We start from the raw sequence: 23,489 nt of genomic DNA, 5'->3' as shown, positions 1-23,489 counted from the left end.
ATTTCTTATCGTCAATGTTGGGCTTTAGTAACAAATGATAAAAACGTCGCTTTTTCTTAGATTAGATTAGATTAGATTTACTTTCATTCCAATTGATCCGTAGAGAGGAGGTCCTCCAGGATGTGGAACATGTCAGAAGAACAACAATACATGACAAATATTTACAACTAAAACAAATAAGCTAATGTACCATTCCACAGGTCCCAAGTGGAATTATCGTCATTTTTTAATGAACACTAAGAGTCATTTTACAAATACTAATGCACTGAATTTAAAATAAAAAAGTTATTTATTTATTTATAAGGTAATAAACATGTAATACAACTACTGTAATACTTATTTACAATGAACACATTACTGCACTGAAATGGTGCAGAAGTTAGATTATACTTACACACACACACACACACACACACACACACAAATTTTCAATGAACACATTACTGCACTGAAATTGTGCAGAAGTTATGTTGTACTTATATACAAATCAGTTGGTTTTACTAAGAAATTCATCAATGGAGTAGAAGGAGTTGGCCACCAATAAATCCTTTAGGCTTCTCTTAAACTGAATTTCATTGGTTGTTAAGCTTTTTATGGCTGCTGGCAAGTTATTGAAAATGTGTGTTCCTGAATAATGTACACCTTTTTGTACAAGACTAAGTGACTTTGAATCCTTGTGAAGATTATTCTTATTTCTAGTATTGATTCCATGAATTGAGCTGTTGGTTTGAAAAAGTGATATATTTTTAATGACAAATTTTATTAAGGAATAAATATATTGGGAAGCAGTAGTTAGCATCCCTAGTTCCCTAAACAAGCTTCTGCAGGATATTCTTGAGTTCACACCACATATAATTCTTACTGCACGTTTTTGTGCCCGGAAAACTTTAGCTTGGCTTGATGAATTACCCCAAAAAATAATCCCATACGACATTATGGAATGAAAGTAAGCATAGTATGCCAGCTTTTTCATTTTTATATCCCCTATGTCTGACAAAATTCGCATTGCAAACAGAGATTTGTTAAGACGCTTCAGCAGTTCTGTGGTGTGCTCCTCCCAGTTGAATTTATTATCAAGCTGTAATCCCAAGAATTTAACACTGTCCACATCTTCTATCTTCTTGTCATCGTATGTTAGACATATACTCTTGGGACAGCCCTTACAAGTTCTGAACTGCATGTAGTGTGTTTTTTCAAAGTTTAGTGACAAAGAATTGGCTAGGAACCAGTGATTAATGTCCACAGATATTTTATTGGCTGATCTTTCTAAGACTACACTTGATTTGCTATTTATTGCAATGTTTGTATCATCGGCAAACAAAACAAACTTGGCATCTGATAATGTTACTGATGAAAGGTCATTGATATACACAAGAAAAGGTAAGGGCCCCAAAATGGAACCTTGTGGGACCCCACATGTAATTAGTTCCCAGTTGGATGATGCCTGATAGCTTGATACATGTCTCTTTCCTAATAACACCCTTTGTTTCCTGCCAGAGATATAAGATTTGAACCATTTTGCAGCATTTGAACCATTTTGCAGCATTCATTTGTTTCTTTATTATATTTCACTAATAAAACACATTACAAATGACAATTATCTTTACAGAACGGCTATTATGACACTGGAGCAGAACAACAATGATATTACAACTCATTCATTTGTTTCATCATCACTTTTTGACTGTGGTAACAAATGCGGAATTTTTCCGCATTCAGAGCAAAAAGGTTCAGTGTATCAAACAGATAGGCTTCTGACACATTTTGCAACAATATTTTGTCACCCTTTTTTTTCTGTGCAGGTATTACACCTTTTCCTCTTGATCCCACTCCCTTGTTCTTCATTTCTGCTTGTGTCTTCTGCTTCTTCTTCACACGTTGGCCTATCTTGTTGTAGCCGCAGTTGAAGATCTCTGTGAATTTGAGGTGTCCAAGCATCTACGAACCAAGTGAGGTAGAACTAACGCATGTGAGAGTTGCTTCAGGAATCCTTTTCTTCGGATAAAATTCTCGTTGTTGCCATAGTAAATTACTTGTGAATTGATTCCACTCATATTGATCATTGCAAAAAATATGACCACGGGCCAACGGCACACATTTGTTGCTACATTGTATGAAGCGGTCAACTTATCTGTAGTGTCGACTCCACCTTTGGTGCTATTGTAAAATGTTACAATGAATGGCTTCTGTTTATCTCCAGTGTCAGCATATATTGAATTATCTTCATGCAAACTTGATGCCAAGATAACACACTTCCCCTTTTTAGGAACGTAGGAAACTAGAGTACAGCCTTTCTTGAAGCCAAAAAGTGAACTGTGGACAGCCTTGCCTCTACTGGTAGCAAACTCCAGAGGAATCTCATGCTTGTTTTTCTTCATCGTCCCAACAAAAGAAAGATTTTTTCTTCTTAGCTCTTCTATCAAACCAATACTAGTAAACCAATTGTCTGCTGTCACATTTCGACCTGACTGATAAATTGGTTCACATAGTCGGAGAACAACATCTGAAGGTTTATTGCTAACGTGGTACAATCCTTCTGGCTGCAGCCCAGCATATATTTCCAGATTATAGAGATAAAATACTTGGGAATCCACAAGAGCGTATATCTTAATTCCATATTTGTTTGGTTTGCTAGGTATGTATTGGCGAAAACTGCACCTTCCACGGAATCCTTCAAGTTTCTCATCTACTGTAATGTTTTCTCAGAGGGCGTAGGATTTCTGGCAGTTCTGTACAAAAAGAGAAAATATTTCCCAAATCGCTGTTATCTTGTCTAATTTTCTCATTTCATCGCGAGTCACACGATTGTCAAATCTAAGGCACCGCATGATGAATTGGAAATGTTTTATGTTCATAACGAGACAAAATTTTTCAATTCCATCCCCATCACTACCCCACAGATCTTCTAAGCTTTGTCTGTTACTTTTGTTAACACCAGCCAAAAACAGAAGACCAATGAAAGCTTTTAATTCAATAATATCTATAGGTTTTACGTCTCACTCTCGCTGAAAAGAAGCTTTGATGCTCTCAATATACTAATTGGTATACAGAACTATAATCGACAAAATGTCAGCATCTATGAGACAATTCCAACATTCCAAAGGCGTTCTCAATGCTTTCGCCGCACCTATAGGACCAGGTAACTTTCGAATAATATTGTGGGCCCTGAAACGTACTCTCTGCGATGGTGGAACTTTATTCCATTTTGTCTCTTTGTCCCTTCCAGTATAATAATTCTGGCTTTCTTCAAGTACTTCCTTGTCGTTTTCACTGTCGTGTTCCTCTGTTTCTGAATCTTCCTGCCGAACTACAACTGCGTCATCACAATCTGTGTCTACTTCATCTTCAAAATCCTCTTGAACTTCATCATTATCCTCTTTGAACAACATTTTTTGTATTTCTGCAACATGATTTGGGTCAAGGAGGTTGTACGCCTTGCTGTAGCCTGCCATGATCAAGTGTCTCACACCTAAAATGATAAAATTCCTATAAAATAACGCAGTCAGGCGCAGTGTATCAATTTGATACCTGATACTCAAACATTCTTAACTGACGATTAAACGGTCCAAAAAGAAAATAAGTGCATTACACATTGTATATTAACATTGTACTACTTACTAAGTTATGTTGATAACCAAAGAAATGAATTGTTGAAATGCAACACGAACGGGCACAGTGTATCAAACTGATCAATCAGCACATATATCGACAACAGAGCAGTTTTATCGACACTGAAGCACACAACAATGACAAGCTTTCGGAAAAGGCTAGCTACTAGCGAGTAGGCGTCAGTGGTGCTGCCACTCGTTGACAAATAATTTACAGTAAACTTTGAGGTGTATCAATTCGAACAGCCGCGCCTGACGGAAGGTTAAACACTGCTCATTAGTCTGAGCAGCATTTTATCAGTGGGTCATTTAGTAAGCATGAAAGTGTCAGAGAGATATTCATCTCACCCAGAGGTAGGCACTACAAGAGAGGCATTTAGGCGAGTCAGCCAATATATTGCTCCCTCCTACATACGTCTTGTGATAATGCCGTGAATATAAAATTAGAGATATTCAAGTTCACACACAGTTTTACGAGCGATCATTTATCCTGTAGTTCATTTGTAACTGGAACAACAAAAGGGGGAAATGGCATTGGTGCACAAAGTACCCTCCAGCATACACCGTATGATAACTTGCAGCGGTATAGATGTACATATAAATGTAGATGGTGTATTTGTCAGAGAATGTTACAGGCATTATCTTAAGTAAGTATTATAACACGCAACTTGAAATGAAAATGAGGTAAGTGACAGTAGTAGAGTAACTAGCAGATCAAAGATGATGTTATTTTTCCATAATAAATACAAAAGAGATCCATAGTAAACAAAAAGTCATTTGAAAAAGTCTGCCACTTATATATTCACAGAGAAACCATTTTGTTTATATTCTGGACAGTTGGTTTATAAACTCACCATTATTTTCATATTGATTTTGCAGAAGGACAAAAATTCTGAGCTTTCTTTTCGTTGGCAACATTGCAGTATTACACAGCTGCCTCTTCAGCCTCCTATTGTTGCTTGTGGGTATGGAAGACTGTACAACAAGGACGCTGTAATTGAAATGTTACTGGATAAAGCAAATGCTCCAGAAAGTGCTAAACATATAAAATCTCTGAAGGTAAGTAAAAACAACAAGTAATTGCCAATAATGAGAGAGATATTATGTTTCTTCTTCTTCTTCTTTCAGTGGCTCTACAGCTCATTATGAGCCTTGGAAGGCTCTTAAACAGTAATCTGCCATTTATCTTGGTCCATTGCTAGAGCTGTCCAATATCTGTAACCTATTATCCAAAAATCCTCAATGACTCCATCTTTCCATCTGATTCTCTGCTGATGACAACCTCTTCGTCCTCAATTTCCTTGTAATACCTTTTTGGATACTTGTGCATCACTCACCCGTGCTACAGGCCCAACTCACTTCATTCGGGATGATTTCAAGATACTTCCAACATTTTTAGTTAACTGAAAGGTCATTTTCATCTTCCTTGCTATGAGTTTATTAGCTTCCTGATTATGGCTGTTCGGATATATTAACTCATTAGGATTTTTTAAGTTTATTGACTCTCTTAATTTTTCCATAATCTGTTTTCATGAAATTTTGAGCATCTTTCGTATTTGGCATGTATTCTGCTTTTACGTAATATATTTGAAGGCGTGTCTTTCCTGCAGTCCTTTCCAAAACATTTATTTATTTTTATGTTGTTGCCATCGCCACGTTTTTGGACAGTAGGGCCTATTGCAAGATTGTTGGCACAATCTAAACATTGAATTCTTATATTCTTGCTCCTATTGCAAGATTGTTGGCACAATCTAAACATTGAATTCTTATATTCTTGCTTTAACAGCTCAGTTGCATCTGGTCATGTACTACATTCTTTCTGAATTCTTCTTCCCATTCTCATATACCTTATCAAGAACACAAACAAAATAGGGGAATTAATGCTCCTTATCTAATGCCTGTTCACACATCGAAAACTTCAGATCCCTGTTATGAAAGTTTTAACTTTAGACTTTGTGTTTATTAGATTTGAAAATTATTTTTCTTGTTTTATATTCCTCACCAAACTATCCAAATATTTGAAATAGAATGTTCTGTCTACAGCCACATGCCTTTTTTTTTTTTTTTAAGCCTACAAACGCAGTGACATGGGGCATGGATCTTTGTATGCTGTGTTGTTCACATCATTTCATCATCATTTGTGGAAGTGGCGAGTCTGGACTGTGTAGAGATTGGCAATTTGTATGGGCACTGTGTAAAGATACGGAATTTGTATGTGCACTGGTAACCACGCAGTTGAGTGCCCCACAAATCAAATATCATCATCATTTGTATGCTGACTCGGATTATACACTAAGATACAGGATCTGCTCCACCAATGACCTGTCTTTAAGAAATCCTTGTTGATACTTCCTGATCTTGTTGTTTACCTGCTTCTGTAGCCTATTTTGTAGCACTTTGTAAATGATCTTGTATGCAATTTGTAACATTGGTCTTCCATGGTAGTTGTTGACATCAGTTTAATCTCATTTCTTGTGTGAAGTATGAATTAATGCTCACCTCCAATTCTCTGGATTTTTGTTTGTTTGCTGTTTATTTCTCCATTTTCCATTTTAACCTCTGCAATAATTTTTCGTGAGCCAGTTTTGACAATTCTAAGACAATTCATTCTTCACCCATTACTTTGTTGTTTTTCATCTCTTGTATTGTAGAAGTTCCTTCTTATGTGATGGATTTGATTCTGAAAACTTCACTTCAGGAGTTGAGGTGGGAGGCCTCTCTTTTGGTGCATCATAGTTCATTTCCTGAAATATTTAAGTGATAAGGGTTAATTATCTTTGTTGGGTAATGATAGCTTTCAATTTTCATTTTGAAAACAAAGATTTTTTTTTTTTTTTGGGGGGGGGGGGGGCGTGTTTGTACTTGGAGTTAGTGTACAATGTGTAAGCTGCTGTAAAAAATATATTGTGAAAGTGATAAACTATCGCTGAGTGCAACATTTATGACAGAAGCTTTGTTTGTTTATTATAGGATGTTAAAGAACTTCAGCTGACTAATAACCCATCATATGCTCGATCCGCTGAGAAAGGAGATGCATATGTTGATCGTCAAACAGCACCTTACATCTGCCCTGTTATTGGTCTTGAGATGAATGGTAAATTCAGATTTGTTTTCCTGTGGAACTGTGGATGTGTGTTCTCGGAAAGAGCTTTGAAGTTAGTGAAAACACAAACATGTCACAAGGTAACTATCATCTTGCCATAAAATAATGTTTGATAACAGTTGTTGATTATGCAACTAGTATGAGTAGCCATTTTGTTATGTTTCAGTGTTTAAGATTGCTTTACTAGTATTAAATAGTATTAAAGGAAAGTATAACTACATGCATGTAAGTGTGAAGTGCAGTTTAAAGTGTTTGTACTACTCATTTGTAGCAGATTACAAATGACTGTATAAAAAGTAACACTCAATATTCATTCTGATTGTTTGGTTCTAGATTTACTTCTATGTACTGTATGTCTAGAAACTATGTTATTTACTGCTGTCACTAGCCACAGAACCCATTTTACTTGATGAAGAATGTCAAATATGCGTATAGTACTCTCTGAACAATTCTGTAACAGTTTTCATTAAGTCTGATAACATTTATTCTTAGCATTTACGCTACCAGCACTGTCCCATTAGAGCCAAAGAGGAGAATGCAGTTGACAATAGCTCTGAATCATCAACACCTTCCTTAGATTGCTAATACTATCGGATGTGATATCTCCTTAATCTTAAATTGCACAGTTTGGCTGTGTTTGTAGTGAACCAAACAAGAACTCGCTGGTTGCTAACGAATAACATCAGCAGACTTTTAATCTAAGGATCATTCCACGTCAAATCATGCGCATCACATCATGTCATGTCACCCATCATCTCAGATTTTCATGAAACTTTCACACATTTGCTTATATTTGTAACATAAGAATTTGTGCAAAACCTTTTTGCTCTCAGACTAAAAACTTTTTTTTTATCGAATCTCAAATGTAGTGATATTTTAATAACTGGGCTCTGCAAGAATGCCAATGCAAAATGGTACTTATCTACATAAATGCAAATGCCCATAACTTAGGTGTTACATTTTTGATTTGAATTTTTTTTCATAAGTTAAGAGATGCAAATGCTTAACAGACATGTAATTATTTAAGCAGTAAAGTTACAAAGAACAGTACAAAAAATTAATTTGATACCTCCCACATTGAAAAATGCTTATATCACATATCTCCAACCTGGTGGGAACTTATAATTGGTCTTAAATAATTCCAAAGACAGTAGACATGGTAATAAAATAAAGTTGTTAATGCGTTTTGTACGAATGGACTCACAGATAAATCTGAAATCACAATACTTTGTGTTGTGGTGGTTGGGGGAGTAAGAAAGATCATCCATACCTGACACCCATTGCTTCGGATTTTCCCGAAACTTTTTTGGACAAATTCTGGTGTCCAATTGCATCCGTCAGCTTTGAGCAATGACGTCATACCTAAGGTAAAGACGCTACGTATAGGCAATCTATGAACGCCACTTGTCATACTCGTAAACAAACAAATGTAGCGCCCAATAAAATTATAATCACAGTCACGTAGTTATTTACTTAGTCATGTATTATATCGAAACGAACTGAAGGTAACGAAAAAAATTAAGAACAAGAATTAGAAACGAATTTTCATGTCTGCTAAGAAGTATTCTTGTAATTTCTGTGACTAGTAAAGCACAGAGAACAGTAAAGTGCATGGTGAAGTCATATTTCTATAAAATAGTGTTAATTTTATATTAATTATTGAATGTAATGGGAGAAGTGCAGGAAAGTAGGAGTTTTGGGCGGGGAGAAACTAAATGTATCAGAAAAACAGAAAAATTAAATGAATGACAACAAATACAGAACAGTAGCATAAAATGTGGAGCAAGCGAGTGTATACCTGTCCTTTTTTCCCCCTAAGGTAAGTCTTTCTGCTCCCGGGATTGGAATGACTCCTTACCCTCTCCCTTAAAACCCACATCCTTTCGTCTTTCCCTCTTCTTCCCTCTTTCCTGACGAAGCAACCGTTGGTTGCGAAAGCTTGAATTTTGTGTGTATGTTTGTGTTTGTTTGTTTGTGTGTCTATCGACCTGCCAGCACTTTCGTTTGGTAAGTCACATCATCTTTGTTTTTAGATATATTTTTCCCACGTGGAATGTTTCCCTCCATTATATTCATAATAATAATAATAATAATAATAATAATAATAATAATAATAATAATAATAATAATAATAATAATAATAATAATCAACTTAAGTGTTGTGGTCCAGACAATGACTTTTAAGCTTTCTGACAGCTGTTACAAATGTATATTTATTGAAAAAGAACCACCCTGAGTTTTGATAGGTATTGGATGTTCATTTAACATACATCACACCATTGGTTAGAAGATAATTCAAATCAGATTATGTAAACTGACAGCCTATAGTAAGGCTGCCTCATGAAAGTATAGAGCCAAAAGTTATAAATTTAATTGAAACATTTTCATTACACGGGTTAACTTTACTTAGGGTGTGAAATTAGCATCTCTAAACAACAATTATTCTAGCCACACTAATGTTTGAAATGTACATGTTCAGCAATGAAGATCCCTGAAACAATCAGTGAAATTTCTTAAGAGTGTCTCTGTTTTTAATCTACTGTGACAAATTATATTCTGTTAACTTCATAGCTTTTTCATCAAAGTAATACATTCTGCATAATGATGTTGATGTAAGTACTCCAACAGCATACAAAATGTTTTCAAAAGTTACAAAACAAGAGTCTTGCTTCTCATGCCAAGAGAGTGACACTGCTAGCCCAGGTGAGTGGAGAAAACATAGTTAAATGTCTCCTCCTCCATCACAGACGTTTATGACAAAGCCAAAGTACCATCTGTCATCATATACAGCTGCTACAAAAGAATTTTGTTGAGGATGAACGGATGCCCATTGTGGGGCATTTTCATTGAATGAAAATAGCAGGAAAATCTTATGATCAAAGAAATCTTATGATTTGCATTTTTAGATTGTTTTCTGTGTTAAAGTATAAGGACTTTGCTTGTGCATTTGTGTTGCTGTAAGTTCACTGGTTTTAATTAAGTGTTGCTGAGGTATAGTATTTTAGTAACTGGACAAAGATTTTACAGGGCTGCGAATGGAACTTTTTTTATGGTTACTTACAAGTCTCCGTTCATCTTACAAAATACTAAAAATACTCCATACCTCCAGGTGGTAATCCAGGAACTGTATCAATTTAGAATCTACTTTGTATATTTCCAATATTTGTAGTAACCATGAGTGGGGTACACTATCAAAAGCTTTTTGGTAATCAATGTGTGTGTAGTGTAGCAACCTTTGTTTAGTTTTAGCTTGATATGTCACCTCTGCATCTACACTCCTGGAAATTGAAATAAGAACACCGTGAATTCATTGTCCCAGGGAGGGGAAACTTTATTGACACATTCCTGGGGACAGATACATAACATGATCACACTGACAGAACCACAGGCACATAGACACAGGCAACAGAGCATGCACAATGTCGGCATTAGTACAGTGTATATCCACCTTTCGCAGCAATGCAGGCTGCTATTCTCGCATGGAGACGATCGTAGAGATGATGGATGTAGTCCTGTGGAACGGCTTGCCATGCCATTTCCACCTGGCGCCTCAGTTGGACCAGCGTTCGTGCTGGACGTGCAGACCGCGTGAGACGACGCTTCATCCAGTCCCAAACATGCTCAATGGGGGACAGATCCGGAGATCTTGCTGGCCAGGGTAGTTGACTTACACCTTCTAGAGCACGTTGGGTGGCACGGGATACATGCGGACGTGCATTGTCCTGTTGGAACAGCAAGTTCCCTTGCCGGTCTAGGAATGGTAGAACGATGGGTTCGATGACGGTTTGGATGTACCGTGCACTATTCAGTGTCCCCTCGACGATCACCAGTGGTGTACGGCCAGTGTAGGAGATCGCTCCCCACACCATGATGCCGGGTGTTGGCCCTGTGTGCCTCGGTCGTATGCAGTCCTGATTGTGGCGCTCACCTGCACGGCGCCAAACACGCATACGACCATCATTGGCACCAAGGCAGAAGCGACTCTCATCGCTGAAGACGACACGTCTCCATTCGTCCCTCCATTCACGCCTGTCGCGACACCACTGGAGGCGGGCAGCACAATGTTGGGGCGTGAGCGGAAGACGGCCTAACGGTGTGCGGGACCGTAGCCCAGCTTCATGGAGACGGTTGCGAATGGTCCTCGCCGATATCCCAGGAGCAACAGTGTCCCTAATTTGCTGGGAAGTGGCGGTGCGGTCCCCTACGGCACTGCGTAGGATCCTATGGTCTTGGCGTGCATCCGTGCGTCGCTGCGGTCCGGTCCCAGGTCGACGGGCACGTGCACCTTCCGCCGACCACTGGCGACAACATCGATGTACTGTGGAGACCTCACGCCCCACGTGTTGAGCAATGCGGCGGTACGTCCACCCGGCCTCCCGCATGCCCACTATACGCCCTCGCTCAAAGTCCGTCAACTGCACATACGGTTCACGTCCACGCTGTCGCGGCATGCTACCAGTGTTAAAGACTGCGATGGAGCTCCGTATGCCACGGCAAACTGGCTGACACTGACGGCGGCGGTGCATAAATGCTGCGCAGCTAGCGCCATTCGACGGCCAACACCGCGGTTCCTGGTGTGTCCGCTGTGCCGTGCGTGTGATCATTGCTTGTACAGCCTTCTCGCCGTGTCCAGAGCAAGTATGGTGGGTCTGACACACCGGTGTCAATGTGTTCTTTTTTCCATTTCCAGGAGTGTATTATCAGTTGCTCTTTACATCCTCGTGCTCCTTTGCAGCAGCCTTTTTGTTCTGCATTTATAATTTTGTTCTGTGTTGAATGTGTCATTAATTTCTGTGTAATGACTGAAGTTAATATTTTGTATATTGTTGGTAGGCATGTTATGGAGCGATATTTTGTTGGGCTTACGGTGTCTGCTTGATCGTTAGGTTTCAGATAAGTTATTCCTTGTGTATGTGTATCAGGGACTGTGTATGGGTCTGCAATGTAACTGTTAAATAATTTATGAATATAATAGAGGGAAACATTCCACGTGGGAAAAATATATCTAAAAAGAAAGGTGATGAGACTTACCAAACAAAAGCGCTGGCAGGTCGATAGACACACAAACAAACACAAACATACACACAAAATTCAAGCTTTCGCAACAAACGGTTGCTTCGTCAGGAAAGAGGGAAGGAGAGGGAAAGACAAAAGGATGTGGGTTTTAAGGGAGAGGGTAAGGAGTCATTCCAATCCCGGGAGCGGAAAGACTTACCTTTTTTCCCCCTAAGGTAAGTCTTTCCGCTCCCGGGATTGGAATGACTCCTTACCCTCTCCCTTAAAACCCACATCCTTTCGTCTTTCCCTCTCCTTCCCTCTTTCCTGACGAAGCAACCATTTGTTGCGAAAGCTTGAATTTTGTGTGTTTGTTTGTGTTTGTTTGTTTGTGTGTCTATCGACCTGCCAGCGCTTTTGTTTGGTAAGTCTCATCATCTTTCTTTATAGATATATGTTAAATAATTTAGTTAGATGTGAATGTGTTGAGGTGAACTTCTTTAGCCAGAAATTTGCTATTTTATCTTTTCCAGGGGCTTTTCGATTGTGTGTAGAATTAATTGCTCAGGTGACTTCATGTTGCAAAATTATCACTTCAGGCATTTGTGGTATCATCTTGTATGAGTGTGTTTCTGCTTGTATCCACTATGCATGTCTGTTATGTTGTACCGGGTTTGACCATATGTTGTTCCAGAAGTGTTCCATGTCTGTTATGTTTGGTGGATTGTCTATTTTAGTGTGAGTGTTATCTATTGTCTGGTAAAATTTCTTTTGGTTTGTGTTGAATGTTTGGTTTTGTTTCCTTCTATTTTCACTTTTTTTGTATCTTCTAAGTCGTTTGCCAATGCTTGTAATTTCTGCTTCTTTTCATCTAATTGCTCTATCGCTTCTTGTTGTGAGATTTTACCTAACCTTTTTCGTTTTTTGTCTGATATTTCATTTCTTATAAATTGTGTTAGCTGTCTGATGTCTTTCCTCAGTTTCTCTATTCTGATCTGTAGCCTGTGTTGCCATGCTGGTTTTGTGGGTTTCTTCTGTGTGTTGGTTGGTTCTGATCTCTGCATAGTGTGTATATTTAGTGTGGTGAGTGAGTGCTCCTCTATAAACCAGTAGTTGTAACTCTTCCATAGTTGTGTTTTCATTTATTTTGTTGTGCATGATTGTGTTGATAATTGTTATTGTTATTTCGACTTGTGGGTTATTTGGTGGTCTATGCAAGAATGGTCTAATGTCTGTATTTGTGTCTTTGTATTCTATATACACTCCTGGAAATGGAAAAAAGAACACATTGACACCGGTGTGTCAGACCCACCATACTTGCTCCGGACACTGCGAGAGGGCTGTACAAGCAATGATCACACGCACGGCACAGCGGACACACCAGGAACCGCGGTGTTGGCCGTCGAATGGCGCTAGCTGCGCAGCATTTGTGCACCGCCGCCATCAGTGTCAGCCAGTTTGCCGTGGCATACGGAGCTCCATCGCAGTCTTTAACACTGATAGCATGCCGCGACAGCGTGGACGTGAACCGTATGTGCAGTTGACGGACTTTGAGCGAGGGCGTATAGTGGGCATGCGGGAGGCCGGGTGGACGTACCGCCGAATTGCTCAACACGTGGGGCGTGAGGTCTCCACAGTACATCGATGTTGTCGCCAGTGGTCGGCGGAAGGTGCACGTGCCCGTCGACCTGGGACCGGACCGCAGCGACGCACGGATGCACGCCAAGACCGTAGGATCCTACGCAGTGCCGTAGGGGACCACACCGCCACTTCGCAGCCAATTAGGGACACTGTTGCTCCTGGGGTATCGGCGAGGACCATTCGCAACCGTCTCCATGAAGCTGGGCTACGGTCCCGCACACCGTTAGGCCGTCTTCCGCTCATGCCCCAACATCGTGCAGCCCGCCTCCAGTGGTGTCGCGACAGGCGTGAATGGAGGGACAAATGGAGACGTGTCGTCTTCAGCAAGGAGAGTCGCTTCTGCCTTGGTGCCAATGATGGTCGTATGCGTGTTTGGCGCCGTGCAGGTGAGCGCCACAATCAGGACTGCATACGACCGAGGCACACAGGGCCAACACCCGGCATCATGGTGTGGGGAGCGATCTCCTACACTGGCCGTACACCACTGGTGATCGTCGAGGGGACACTGAATAGTGCACGGTACATCCAAACCGTCATCGAACCCATCGTTCTACCATTCCTAGACCGGCAAGGGAACTTGCTGTTCCAACAGGACAATGCACGTCCGCATGTATCCCGTGCCACCCAACGTGCTCTAGAAGGTGTAAGTCAACTACCCTGGCCAGCAAGATCTCCGGATCTGTCCGCCATTGAGCATGTTTGGGACTGGATGAAGCGTCGTCTCACGCGGTCTGCACGTCCAGCACGAATGCTGGTCCAACTGAGGCGCCAGGTGGAAATGGCATGGCAAGCCGTTCCACAGGACTACATCCATCATCTCTACGATCGTCTACATGCGAGAATAGCAGCCTGCATTGCTGCGAAAGGTGGATATACACTGTACTAGTGCCGACATTGTGCATGCTCTGTTGCCTGTGTCTATGTGCCTGTGGTTCTGTCAGTGTGATCATGTGATGTATCTGACCCCAGGAATGTGTCAATAAAGTTTCCCCTCCCTGGGACAATGAATTCACGGTGTTCTTATTTCAATTTCCAGGAGTGTATGTCAGCTGAAATTTTTCTTCTGTATCTAACATGTGTGTCACTTCGTGTTCTATTTGTGCTTGTTCTGGTGGCTGTCTTAAGATTTATTATTATTATTATTATTATTATTATTATTATTATTTTGTATTATTCCCATTTAAGAGAACGTTTGAACTTGAATTCCTTTATGATGATTGTTTATGTTTTTTTCCGAGCCCAAATTTTCTTCATGTGTTCACTGTGTTGTTTCTTTCGCTCCGCTGTCCATTTGCATCCTGGTCTCTTCTGTGTTGTGGTGTCAAATTTATGTTTTTTGATGATGTTCCTGAATTCAGTTCTATTTTCTGCATCATGTACTGTTATGTGTGCTTGTCTGAGGTCCTCTTCAACTTCTTTTATCCATTTTGTTTTTCCCCTGCCTGAGTTGATGACTTTAAGAATTCGCTTTGAAATTCTGTTTTCATTCGTCCTGTGGATATGTCCGTAGAACTGCATTCTTCTTTTCCTTATTGTATCTGTAATCTTGTCTGTGTATTTGTATAATTCTGATGTTGGTCTCTTCATCCAGATTCCTTGCTCTTGTATCGGGCCAAAAATTTTCCTGAGAATTTTCCTTTCTTGTTTCCCTATTTCTTTGATTTTAGTTTGCCCACGTATTTGTGTTGTTTCAGATGCATACAGTGCCTCAGGAAGTACGACAGTGTTGTACTGCCTCAATTTTGCATTAATGGATATGGACTTTTTGTTATAATAGTTCCACGTGAGTTTATATGCTTTCTGTAGTTTTTTTTATTATTTCCTCATTGGCCTTTAGGTTGATCCCTGATGGCTGGAAGATTTCTCCCAGGTACTTAAAATGTGGTACTTGTACAATTTTCCCATGGGTTGTCACAATAGGCAATTTGTCTTGTGGCACTCTTTCTATGTACTGGGTTTTCTCATAATAGATTTGCAGGCCAGTTCTTTGTGCAATTTCGTGTAACTTCTCTATGGCGTTAGTGGCTTCTTTTCTATTATTTGTGAGGATTGCAAGGTCATCCGCAAAAGCTAAACACTTCAAATTGAATCTATTATCTTTTCTAATGCCACTTGGGATTCCTTTGACTTCTTTTTCCCATGTCGTAATAATTTTTTCAAGAATTATTATTATTATTATTATTATTATTATTATTATAAGTTAGTCCTACTGACTGTGCTTTTGATGTATCTCATAATGCGTTCGACTGCTTCCGAGTGGGTTTTCGATGATTAGAGTTGACTCTACTTACAACTCTCACAGCATGTGCAATGTCTGGTCTTGTGCTTTGAGTCAAATATAGCAGCAAACCAATGGCTTGCTGGTAAGGAAAAAAAAATGTAATAAAAGTTTTTCCTCATTTATTAATTTTTCTTCATATTTTTGTAGTGTTAAACTGGTTCAGATTGGATGTGGAAGTGGATTGCAGTCTTCTGTACCATGTTTCTTGGGAATATTCACTGCATATTTGCTTTGATCAATGCTAATCCTTCCATGTTTTCTCTTGTTTTACTCTTATGCCAAGACACTGAGATAGCCACCATCCCTCATCTTAAATTGTATCATTAATTCTTTCTTCAAATGTTTCTTCCACTTATTATTTCTGCCTGAGAAGATGGTTAAATTGTTTATATATGGCGAGAATGAGTACATTTTGCTTTTCAGTCCTGTAGTAAACGCATGGGTAATATTCTGACTTAAATTTCACCAGCTGAAGTTACTTTGACTTTCTATATCCATTCCAAATTGATTGTTTCTTCATCAAATGTCAAATTTCATTCGCCTTTCAGAATGACTTCTTGTGCTGATTGACAGACTCTTTTTCCATTATTTGTTCCTTAAAAAAATGACTAGTACTGTTATAAACTCGTGGTTTCGGAAACAGTTACATCATTTATGTTGTACATACCACACTGTACATCAGCAAACAATATGCGTGACCCACATGTTGTTTAAGTGACCACAAGCTGTAACCAAGCTTTATCACTAACAGTTTTCATCATTAATAGTTATCTGCTTCATTGTCTTATCAGTTCTTCGAATTTGTTGAACAAATGACATAATTTTTGACACATAGGCTTTCATATTAGTCTCAGAAGTCAGTTGTATATTAATCAAGGATTGTAGCAGCCCAGTATAACTAGCTAAACGCTTAACTTTGAAAGGCAAGTGTAAATTTTAGCATACTTCTTTAGCAGTCATTGCTGCATGAAGTCTTAAGTATGCAAATGAATTCACAGGTAGACATATTTTGGATGGTCCTTTCTGTATGTTCTTCAGATCATCATGAGTGTCAGCAGTTGTTTCCCCCATGTTTTAGATGCATTTCAGATGTAAATTTCCAGTCATTGTAGTTGTCTACAACAGTCTGCTTTTAAAAATTAAACAGTGATTGTCCACCCAAAGCCATCTTAGATACTTAGGTAGTTGAGCAAATTTTAAATTTTTCTTAATAAAAATATGATACTACCACTTTGAGCATATGAAATATGGTAACTCAGGAGTAAAATAATGACAATTTATGCACACAGACACTAGCGATCTTGATTTATCAGTTTCTCAACAGATAGTACTTAATAGGTCTGGAAAGTTCACCATCTATTCTTGGTACATGAGATATTGGGTATTGATTCAAATCAGTCATTTAAGAAAATATAAATTTGATATTAATCAAATTCCTTAACTGCATTTGCCAGGAAAATGGACTGTCAAAAAAAGCTACTTATTCTTTGATAATTTAAAAGAGAGATCAAATATTAAAAAACCAAACTACTACCAGGTGTCAACAAAGTAAAACACTTAGTACTTCCCAACATTTATATATAATATTTCGTTGAATTATTAAGCATGTTCCTTCTTCTGTCATCTCTTTATGCTGTTATTTTCTTGTTGAGATACCACAGTGTGATGTGCCGTATGGCAGTTCCTGCAAAGTTTTCTTTTGTATTCAGCTGTGGTGGGCTACAGTGTTCATTTAAAAGACCCACTGCTTCATACTGTTGCATCTGGGTAAGTGGGCAATGCACTCTTGTGTTATCCAGGGGAGCACCAGCACTGGCCAGGCAAGTGAGCAGTAGGATGAACAGAGCCTTCATTGTGGAGTGTAGCGGGCCATCGACATGTTGTTGTCTTCAAGAGTTGCAAAGAGGGATCCTCGATCCATTTCCGACGATTGATGTTTGTATGCTCAGTGATGATGTGATTTTCTGCTGGTGTTAATTGTTGCTAAGGGAATACAAGTAGGGAATAAGAAGTTACCACTCGTAGTGATATGGTTTTGTGCTTGTGTACTTTCCTTGAAAGGAATTCATTTGATGTTTGTTAAGCTATGGTTGGTTCCTTGTTAAATATTTATGCCAATTAGCCAGGTATCTATTAAGTCTGAGTGCTGCTGATATGCTCTCTTACTGGGTACAAGTTCAGTGGTGTTAATAATGTTCACGAGGAGGGAACTTGAGTCCCATATATGTTTAGCCATTGAAGGGAGGAGGAGGAGATCATTGTTTAATATCTCGTCGACAGTGAAGTCATTAGAGACGGAGCACAAGCTTCAATTAGTGAAGGAAATCAGCCATGCCCTTTCAAAGGAACTATCCTGGCATTTGCCTGAAACGATTTAGGGAAATCACGGAAAATCTAAATCAGGATGGCTGGACGCGGGTTTGAACTGTCATCGTCCTGAATGCGAGTCCAGTGTGCTAACCACTGCACCACCCCGCTCGGTGCCGTTGAAGGTCTTGCCTTTGGTTGCAAGTATTTCCTTAAATTGTGTGTTATTAAATAGTGATAGGGTGATGTTACCTGTGGTTATATTTTATCGCATCTGGAATTCGTGGGCTCGTTCACCAATTTTTTCTAATGTGCCACTAGGCATTGGTGCTCACATTTGTTTCATCACTACGTTTGAGTAATTGTTTGTGCATCATTGGATTTCCAGATTACTTGTATCTGATTCTCACTGGTTTTTGTGAAGTTATTAAGCAGGGCAGTCACTAGGGTTACAACGGACTTCACTTACAGCTGGATACCCTAGTGACTGCCCTGCGTAACAACTTCAAAAACTAGAGTATCCAGCTTTAGGTGAAGTCTGTTGTAGTATTAGCGTCATAATGATTGCTCTTCTCTTTTAACTGTCAGTGGTTGTTGTTTTTGGTTCTTGTTTAGGGGCCTTAAGGCAGATCTGAATTGTAATAGAGCTAAGGCCTGATATATTTCATGTCCTTTAAGTGGCTCATATGCTGTATTTAGTAGTTGCCCTCCATATGAGGTTAATATAATAATATAATTAATATAATAATAAAGGTGTATGAAGTTGACCACGATCACATTTCTAAGTATGTTGTGAAACATATGTAACCTTAAGCCTTGCAGAGCGGTGATTGGTGTGTAGCGTAATTGCCCTAGTTGTTTGTTGATTCTGATCCCTGTCTTGGGTGTTATAGTTAGAGGTCGTTTGAGACACCCCAGCTCATAACTCAAGTATTGCTCATTGGACTGAACAGGGATTCCTCTGATGTAATTTGTAGCACAAATAAATCTATTAATAATCTTGTCTGGAACTAACAAGTCCTTTGTTTTAGGATGTTATTACTTTTTTACTTAGTTCATTATCTGGCTTATTTACAATATTTGTATGGTCCATGGTAATTTACAAAACATTCATCTATTGCGTTAACACCCTCCAGAAATCAGTCCTTTGTTATTGTCACTGATCCTTTATCCGCTGTTTGTATTTAAAACAGTCTGTTACATGAACTATTGTTAGCAGATGTTTCATCTGATTGGGGTATTTACTTGACAGTTCGAAAGCAAAATAAGTGTCCTTCACTACTCATTTTATCTTCAAGCTTATGCCAGTTTATTACATCAAATTCAAACAATGCTTCAGAACAGTTATCACTTCCATACGTTGTAGGTATAAGTTATCACTATTATCTCTGGAAGCATTCAGATACTCTTCTCTCTCATCTTCTCCATTTCTCTTCTTTCTAAATGATGTCAACGAATGCTTGCCCACAAAGTACCAATGCTGTCTTATAGGTAAATAGAAATGCATTTGGGCCATACTTGCGCTGTATGAGAACTAGTTCTTGAGGTTTGCAGTCAACAAATATTTTGTTCCATAACTCCTTTACAGAGATTGAAACATATTTTTTGAATATTTGCATAATTTCCTTTTCCTACATCTGAAGCTACAGATAAAACTTTTTACTCTGCTTCTTCAACACAGATGATTGCTCAAAACCATATTTCTTTTCCCACTGCTGTCTCAGAATTACTAGGTAGCTTTCAGTTACCTTTGATACCATGAACTATCCCAGCGTGACTGTAATTTGAGGGTCATTTGCCAGAGTGAACCAACTACAAATTTGGACAATTTGAGTTTGCGATAGAAATGATGTAGAATATCATAAATATTCATGTGGCATAATGAACCAAGACTATGGCTTGACAGTGTGAGATTTTTTCATATTGCCACTTCTCACATATCTCAGATCTACAATTATCTCTGGTGAGGAAGTGAACTAAGTCCAGTGACAAGTTGGCTGTCTGTCTTGTACATGGAAGTTCACTTCAGTCAGGTGACAGTGAGTATAGTTCCAGTGACGAATATTTGCTATTCTCAGGTTAATCAAGTAGTGAAGGTACATTTTATATCTAAAAATATATAAACTTGGCTAAAAGTATGTAAAATGTTCTTTTGTGGTCTACACTTATGTGAGTCTATGTTTGCATGTGAAATTGAACTAACGACATGATGGTGTGCTGTGTAGCCATCTAGAAAGTAAAGTGAGAACTATATAGGTTATAGGTTTACATAAAGAATATTTTATCTTTTGAGGCCAGTGAGTCTATAAGGTGTAGCATAAGAAAGACAATCAAAATGTGCAGAATCAAGTTTGATGTGGTGGAAATCAAAAGTGACAGTTTCTTCAGCTTTGTTAATCATCTGTTTTAAGAAATAGGAAAAAAGTCTATGGGCTAACTGTAGAGTGGATGAACGTAAGATATATCAGAATGAGCAAAGAGAAGCCCAATACGATACAGTTTAAGTATAGTCGCAATAACAATGTAGAATACTATAAGTTAGATATTGGTCAGCTGAACTTCACATTTCCCTAAATGTAAACCACTTAAATTCCAAAGAAGAAAGACCTGGAGTCAATGCTGTGCTTCATTTCCACTATTTCCTGTGATTTTTACAAGAAATTACCAACTGCTACACAGATAACTAGAAGTTTCAGTGAAGACCTGTTGCCAGAATGAGATACCCCAAAGTTCTATTTAAATTGTACAGGGCATTATCTCTTAACAGCACACAACATTTTGCTAAGATGAATGAAACAAGATTGCTGTACAGGTAACATCTGCAATGAGACAGTAAAGTTGTTCAGTTTTTATCACACTTCCCCATAATGACCCTAAATTTTCCAGGCCTGGAATGTCTGTTTAACTTGAAAAGACAATAAAGAACATTGAACATATATTAGGAGTCTGTTTAATATCATTTATTTCCCTTAATATCTCAAAAGATTACACTTTTTTAAAAAAACTTGAGAGCATGAATGTCGCCAAACATGCAATTTCTTGTTGGTCACTTTGGCAAAGGATACTACAATTATGAGCACCAAAAATCCTTTCCTCCCTCCTCTCAAAACCTGTTGCTTATGTAGACTTGTTTCATTGAAACTAAGAGCTACAGTCTTCTTAGAATCTTCAGAATTCCATGACAAATAAGTCATAATCAACAGAACATTGTGTAGTATGCCTGTGGAACATATGTTTGGCAGTTTCCGTTACCTTGCTGATTATTCAAAGGCACTAACTGAAATAGTAAAGAGTAAAAATTGTCATTGGTGCTCTGTTGAGAAAAAAATCTATTTATAATGTTATTTTATGTACTTCCAGTAAGCACATATATTTTTACAAAATCTGTGAATTGTATTAACAAAGCTGTCAACAATTTAGATGATGGATTGGGGTCACGAAATTTCTGCCAGTCTTCAACAAAAACATTTTTAATCATCTTGCCAAAAAATCTGTGGCACAAACCTGTGATGTGTGAGATATTAATAACATGGCATGTGGAATACTCAAATGATCTGGATTTTGTAGAAGGTGTATAGGATTTGGATGATAATGAAAGGAAACCATTTACTGCCAATTATGCATGTGTTTTTACAATTAGAGATATCTGCAGTACTGGAAAATGGTTCATATTTTTTGTCTAATTCAGGAGGGAGATGTGGATTTATTGGGACTTTTATAAGAACTAATTATTTTATTGCAGTATGCTAAAATGGAGCCAAAATTACTAGTTTATGATCAGGGATTTATTAATCATTGTGGTCAAGCATTTATAGATTACATCTGAAAGACATTGTTTCAGTGTCAAGGGTAGAGAATGTTAGCTGTTTATGACGTCCCCCAGTTGTTCAAAAGTGTTCGTAATAACCGCTTAGTGACAACTTCACTTTCAGTAGTGCTGTTGTTTCATTTGAAGCTATCAGCGAGACACATTGATGAGAACAACAACAAAAAGCAGAATATCATTAAAACTTACTGAGACTCTCATGTGCATCCTTATTCATTCCATAAATTGAATGTGAAGATGACAGTTTAGGTCTGCAACCACTCTGTTGCTGCAGCTGATAGAACTTGTACAACTACTAATGAGTTACAGTGTGTTAGTGATCTGGGTGTAGTGTCTTTGATTAGTAATCAAAACATCCTAGGTTCCGGGTTTGAAACCCAACACTGCTTAAATTTTGATTAATAATCAGCATTGGCACCGGAAGACTTGCGGCAAAAGAAGTCGCCCTCATTTTGCGAACAGCCTTGTCAAATAGTGCGGAAGAATTGGGGCACTCTTTTGTCCTTGGGGTGGCAAACTGCCCCTAAAGTCGGAAGAATCAGCAATGATCAACGGGATGAGGATGCGGAATGCAATGGAAACCACTGCATTAAAGACACATCATGTGCATCCACAGGACATGTGGCCTGTAATTGAAAAAGTGTCATGATGAACCCTCCACTGACAAAAGATTCCAGAATAGTACCCCATTCAGATTTCTGGGAGGGGACTGCCAAGAGGAGATGATCACGAGAAAAAGATTGAATTGCGAGTGAAAGGATAACGTTCTACAAGTAGGGGCGCAGAATGTCAGAAGCTCGAACGTGGTAGGTAAGCTAGAAAAATCTGAAAAGGGGAAATGAAGAGGCTCAATTGAGATATAGTAGGGGTCAGTGAAGTGAAATCGAAAGAAGGCAAGGATTTCTGGTCAGATGAGTGTAGGGTATTATCAACAGCAGCAGAAAATGGTATTACGGGATGGGAGTAGGATTAGTTAGGAATAGGACAGTAGGGCAGAGAGTGTGTTACTCTGAACAGTTCAGTGATAGGGTTCTTTTCATCAGCATAGACAGCAAACCAACACTGACAACGATAATTGAGGTATACATGCCGACGTCACAAGCTGAAGATAGAGATGGAGAAAGTATATGAGGATATTGAAAGGCTAATACAGTACATAAAGGGAGGGGAGTGAGTAGAAGAAAAGGTTACAGAAGAGTATGGACTTGGGACAAGGAACGAGAGAGTGTAAAGACTAATTGAATTCTGTAATAAATTTCAGGTAGTAATAGTGAATACTCTGTTAAAGAACCACAAGAGGAGGAGGAGGAGGAGGAGGAGGAGGAGGAGGAGGTGGTGGTGGTATATGGGGGCATTTGAAAATTCCGCACAAAAATAGAAATTACTTACGTGTTTGGGGAAACTTTTTTTTTTTTACATAGTCTCCTGTTAGACTTATACACTTCATCTAACGCTGTTCTAATTTGTTGATCCCTTCCGAATAATAGGAATTGTCCAAGTCTGCAAAATAGGTATTAGTTGCTGCAATCACCTCCTCGTTTGAATAAAATCTTTGTCCCACCAGCCGTTTCTTCAAATTGGGAAACAAATAATAGTCTGAGGGAGTGAAGTCTGGAGAATAGGGGGGGGATGTGAAATGAGTTGGAATCCTATTTCCATTAATTTTGCGACCACAATTGCTGAGGTGTGTGCTGGTGCATTGTCATGATGGAAAAGGACTTCTTTGTG

General features: G+C 38.7%; 1 protein-coding gene across 1 annotated transcript in view; it reads left to right on the top strand.

Annotated features, from left to right (window-relative positions):
• Nucleotides 1-23,489, top strand: part of LOC126174832 (replication termination factor 2) — a 67,714-nt gene that overhangs the window by 17,339 nt on the left and 26,886 nt on the right. The window contains exons 2-3 of the mRNA XM_049921211.1: nucleotides 4,488-4,667; nucleotides 6,579-6,791. Of these exons, the coding sequence (XP_049777168.1) occupies nucleotides 4,488-4,667; nucleotides 6,579-6,791 (393 nt within the window). The remainder of the gene's footprint in view (nucleotides 1-4,487; nucleotides 4,668-6,578; nucleotides 6,792-23,489) is intronic.

This window comes from Schistocerca cancellata, chromosome 3, assembly GCF_023864275.1.
Source record: "Schistocerca cancellata isolate TAMUIC-IGC-003103 chromosome 3, iqSchCanc2.1, whole genome shotgun sequence".
Lineage (NCBI taxonomy): Eukaryota > Metazoa > Arthropoda > Insecta > Orthoptera > Acrididae > Schistocerca > Schistocerca cancellata.
Note: the sequence above shows the minus strand (reverse complement) of the source record. Positions and strands in the feature narration are given on the sequence as shown.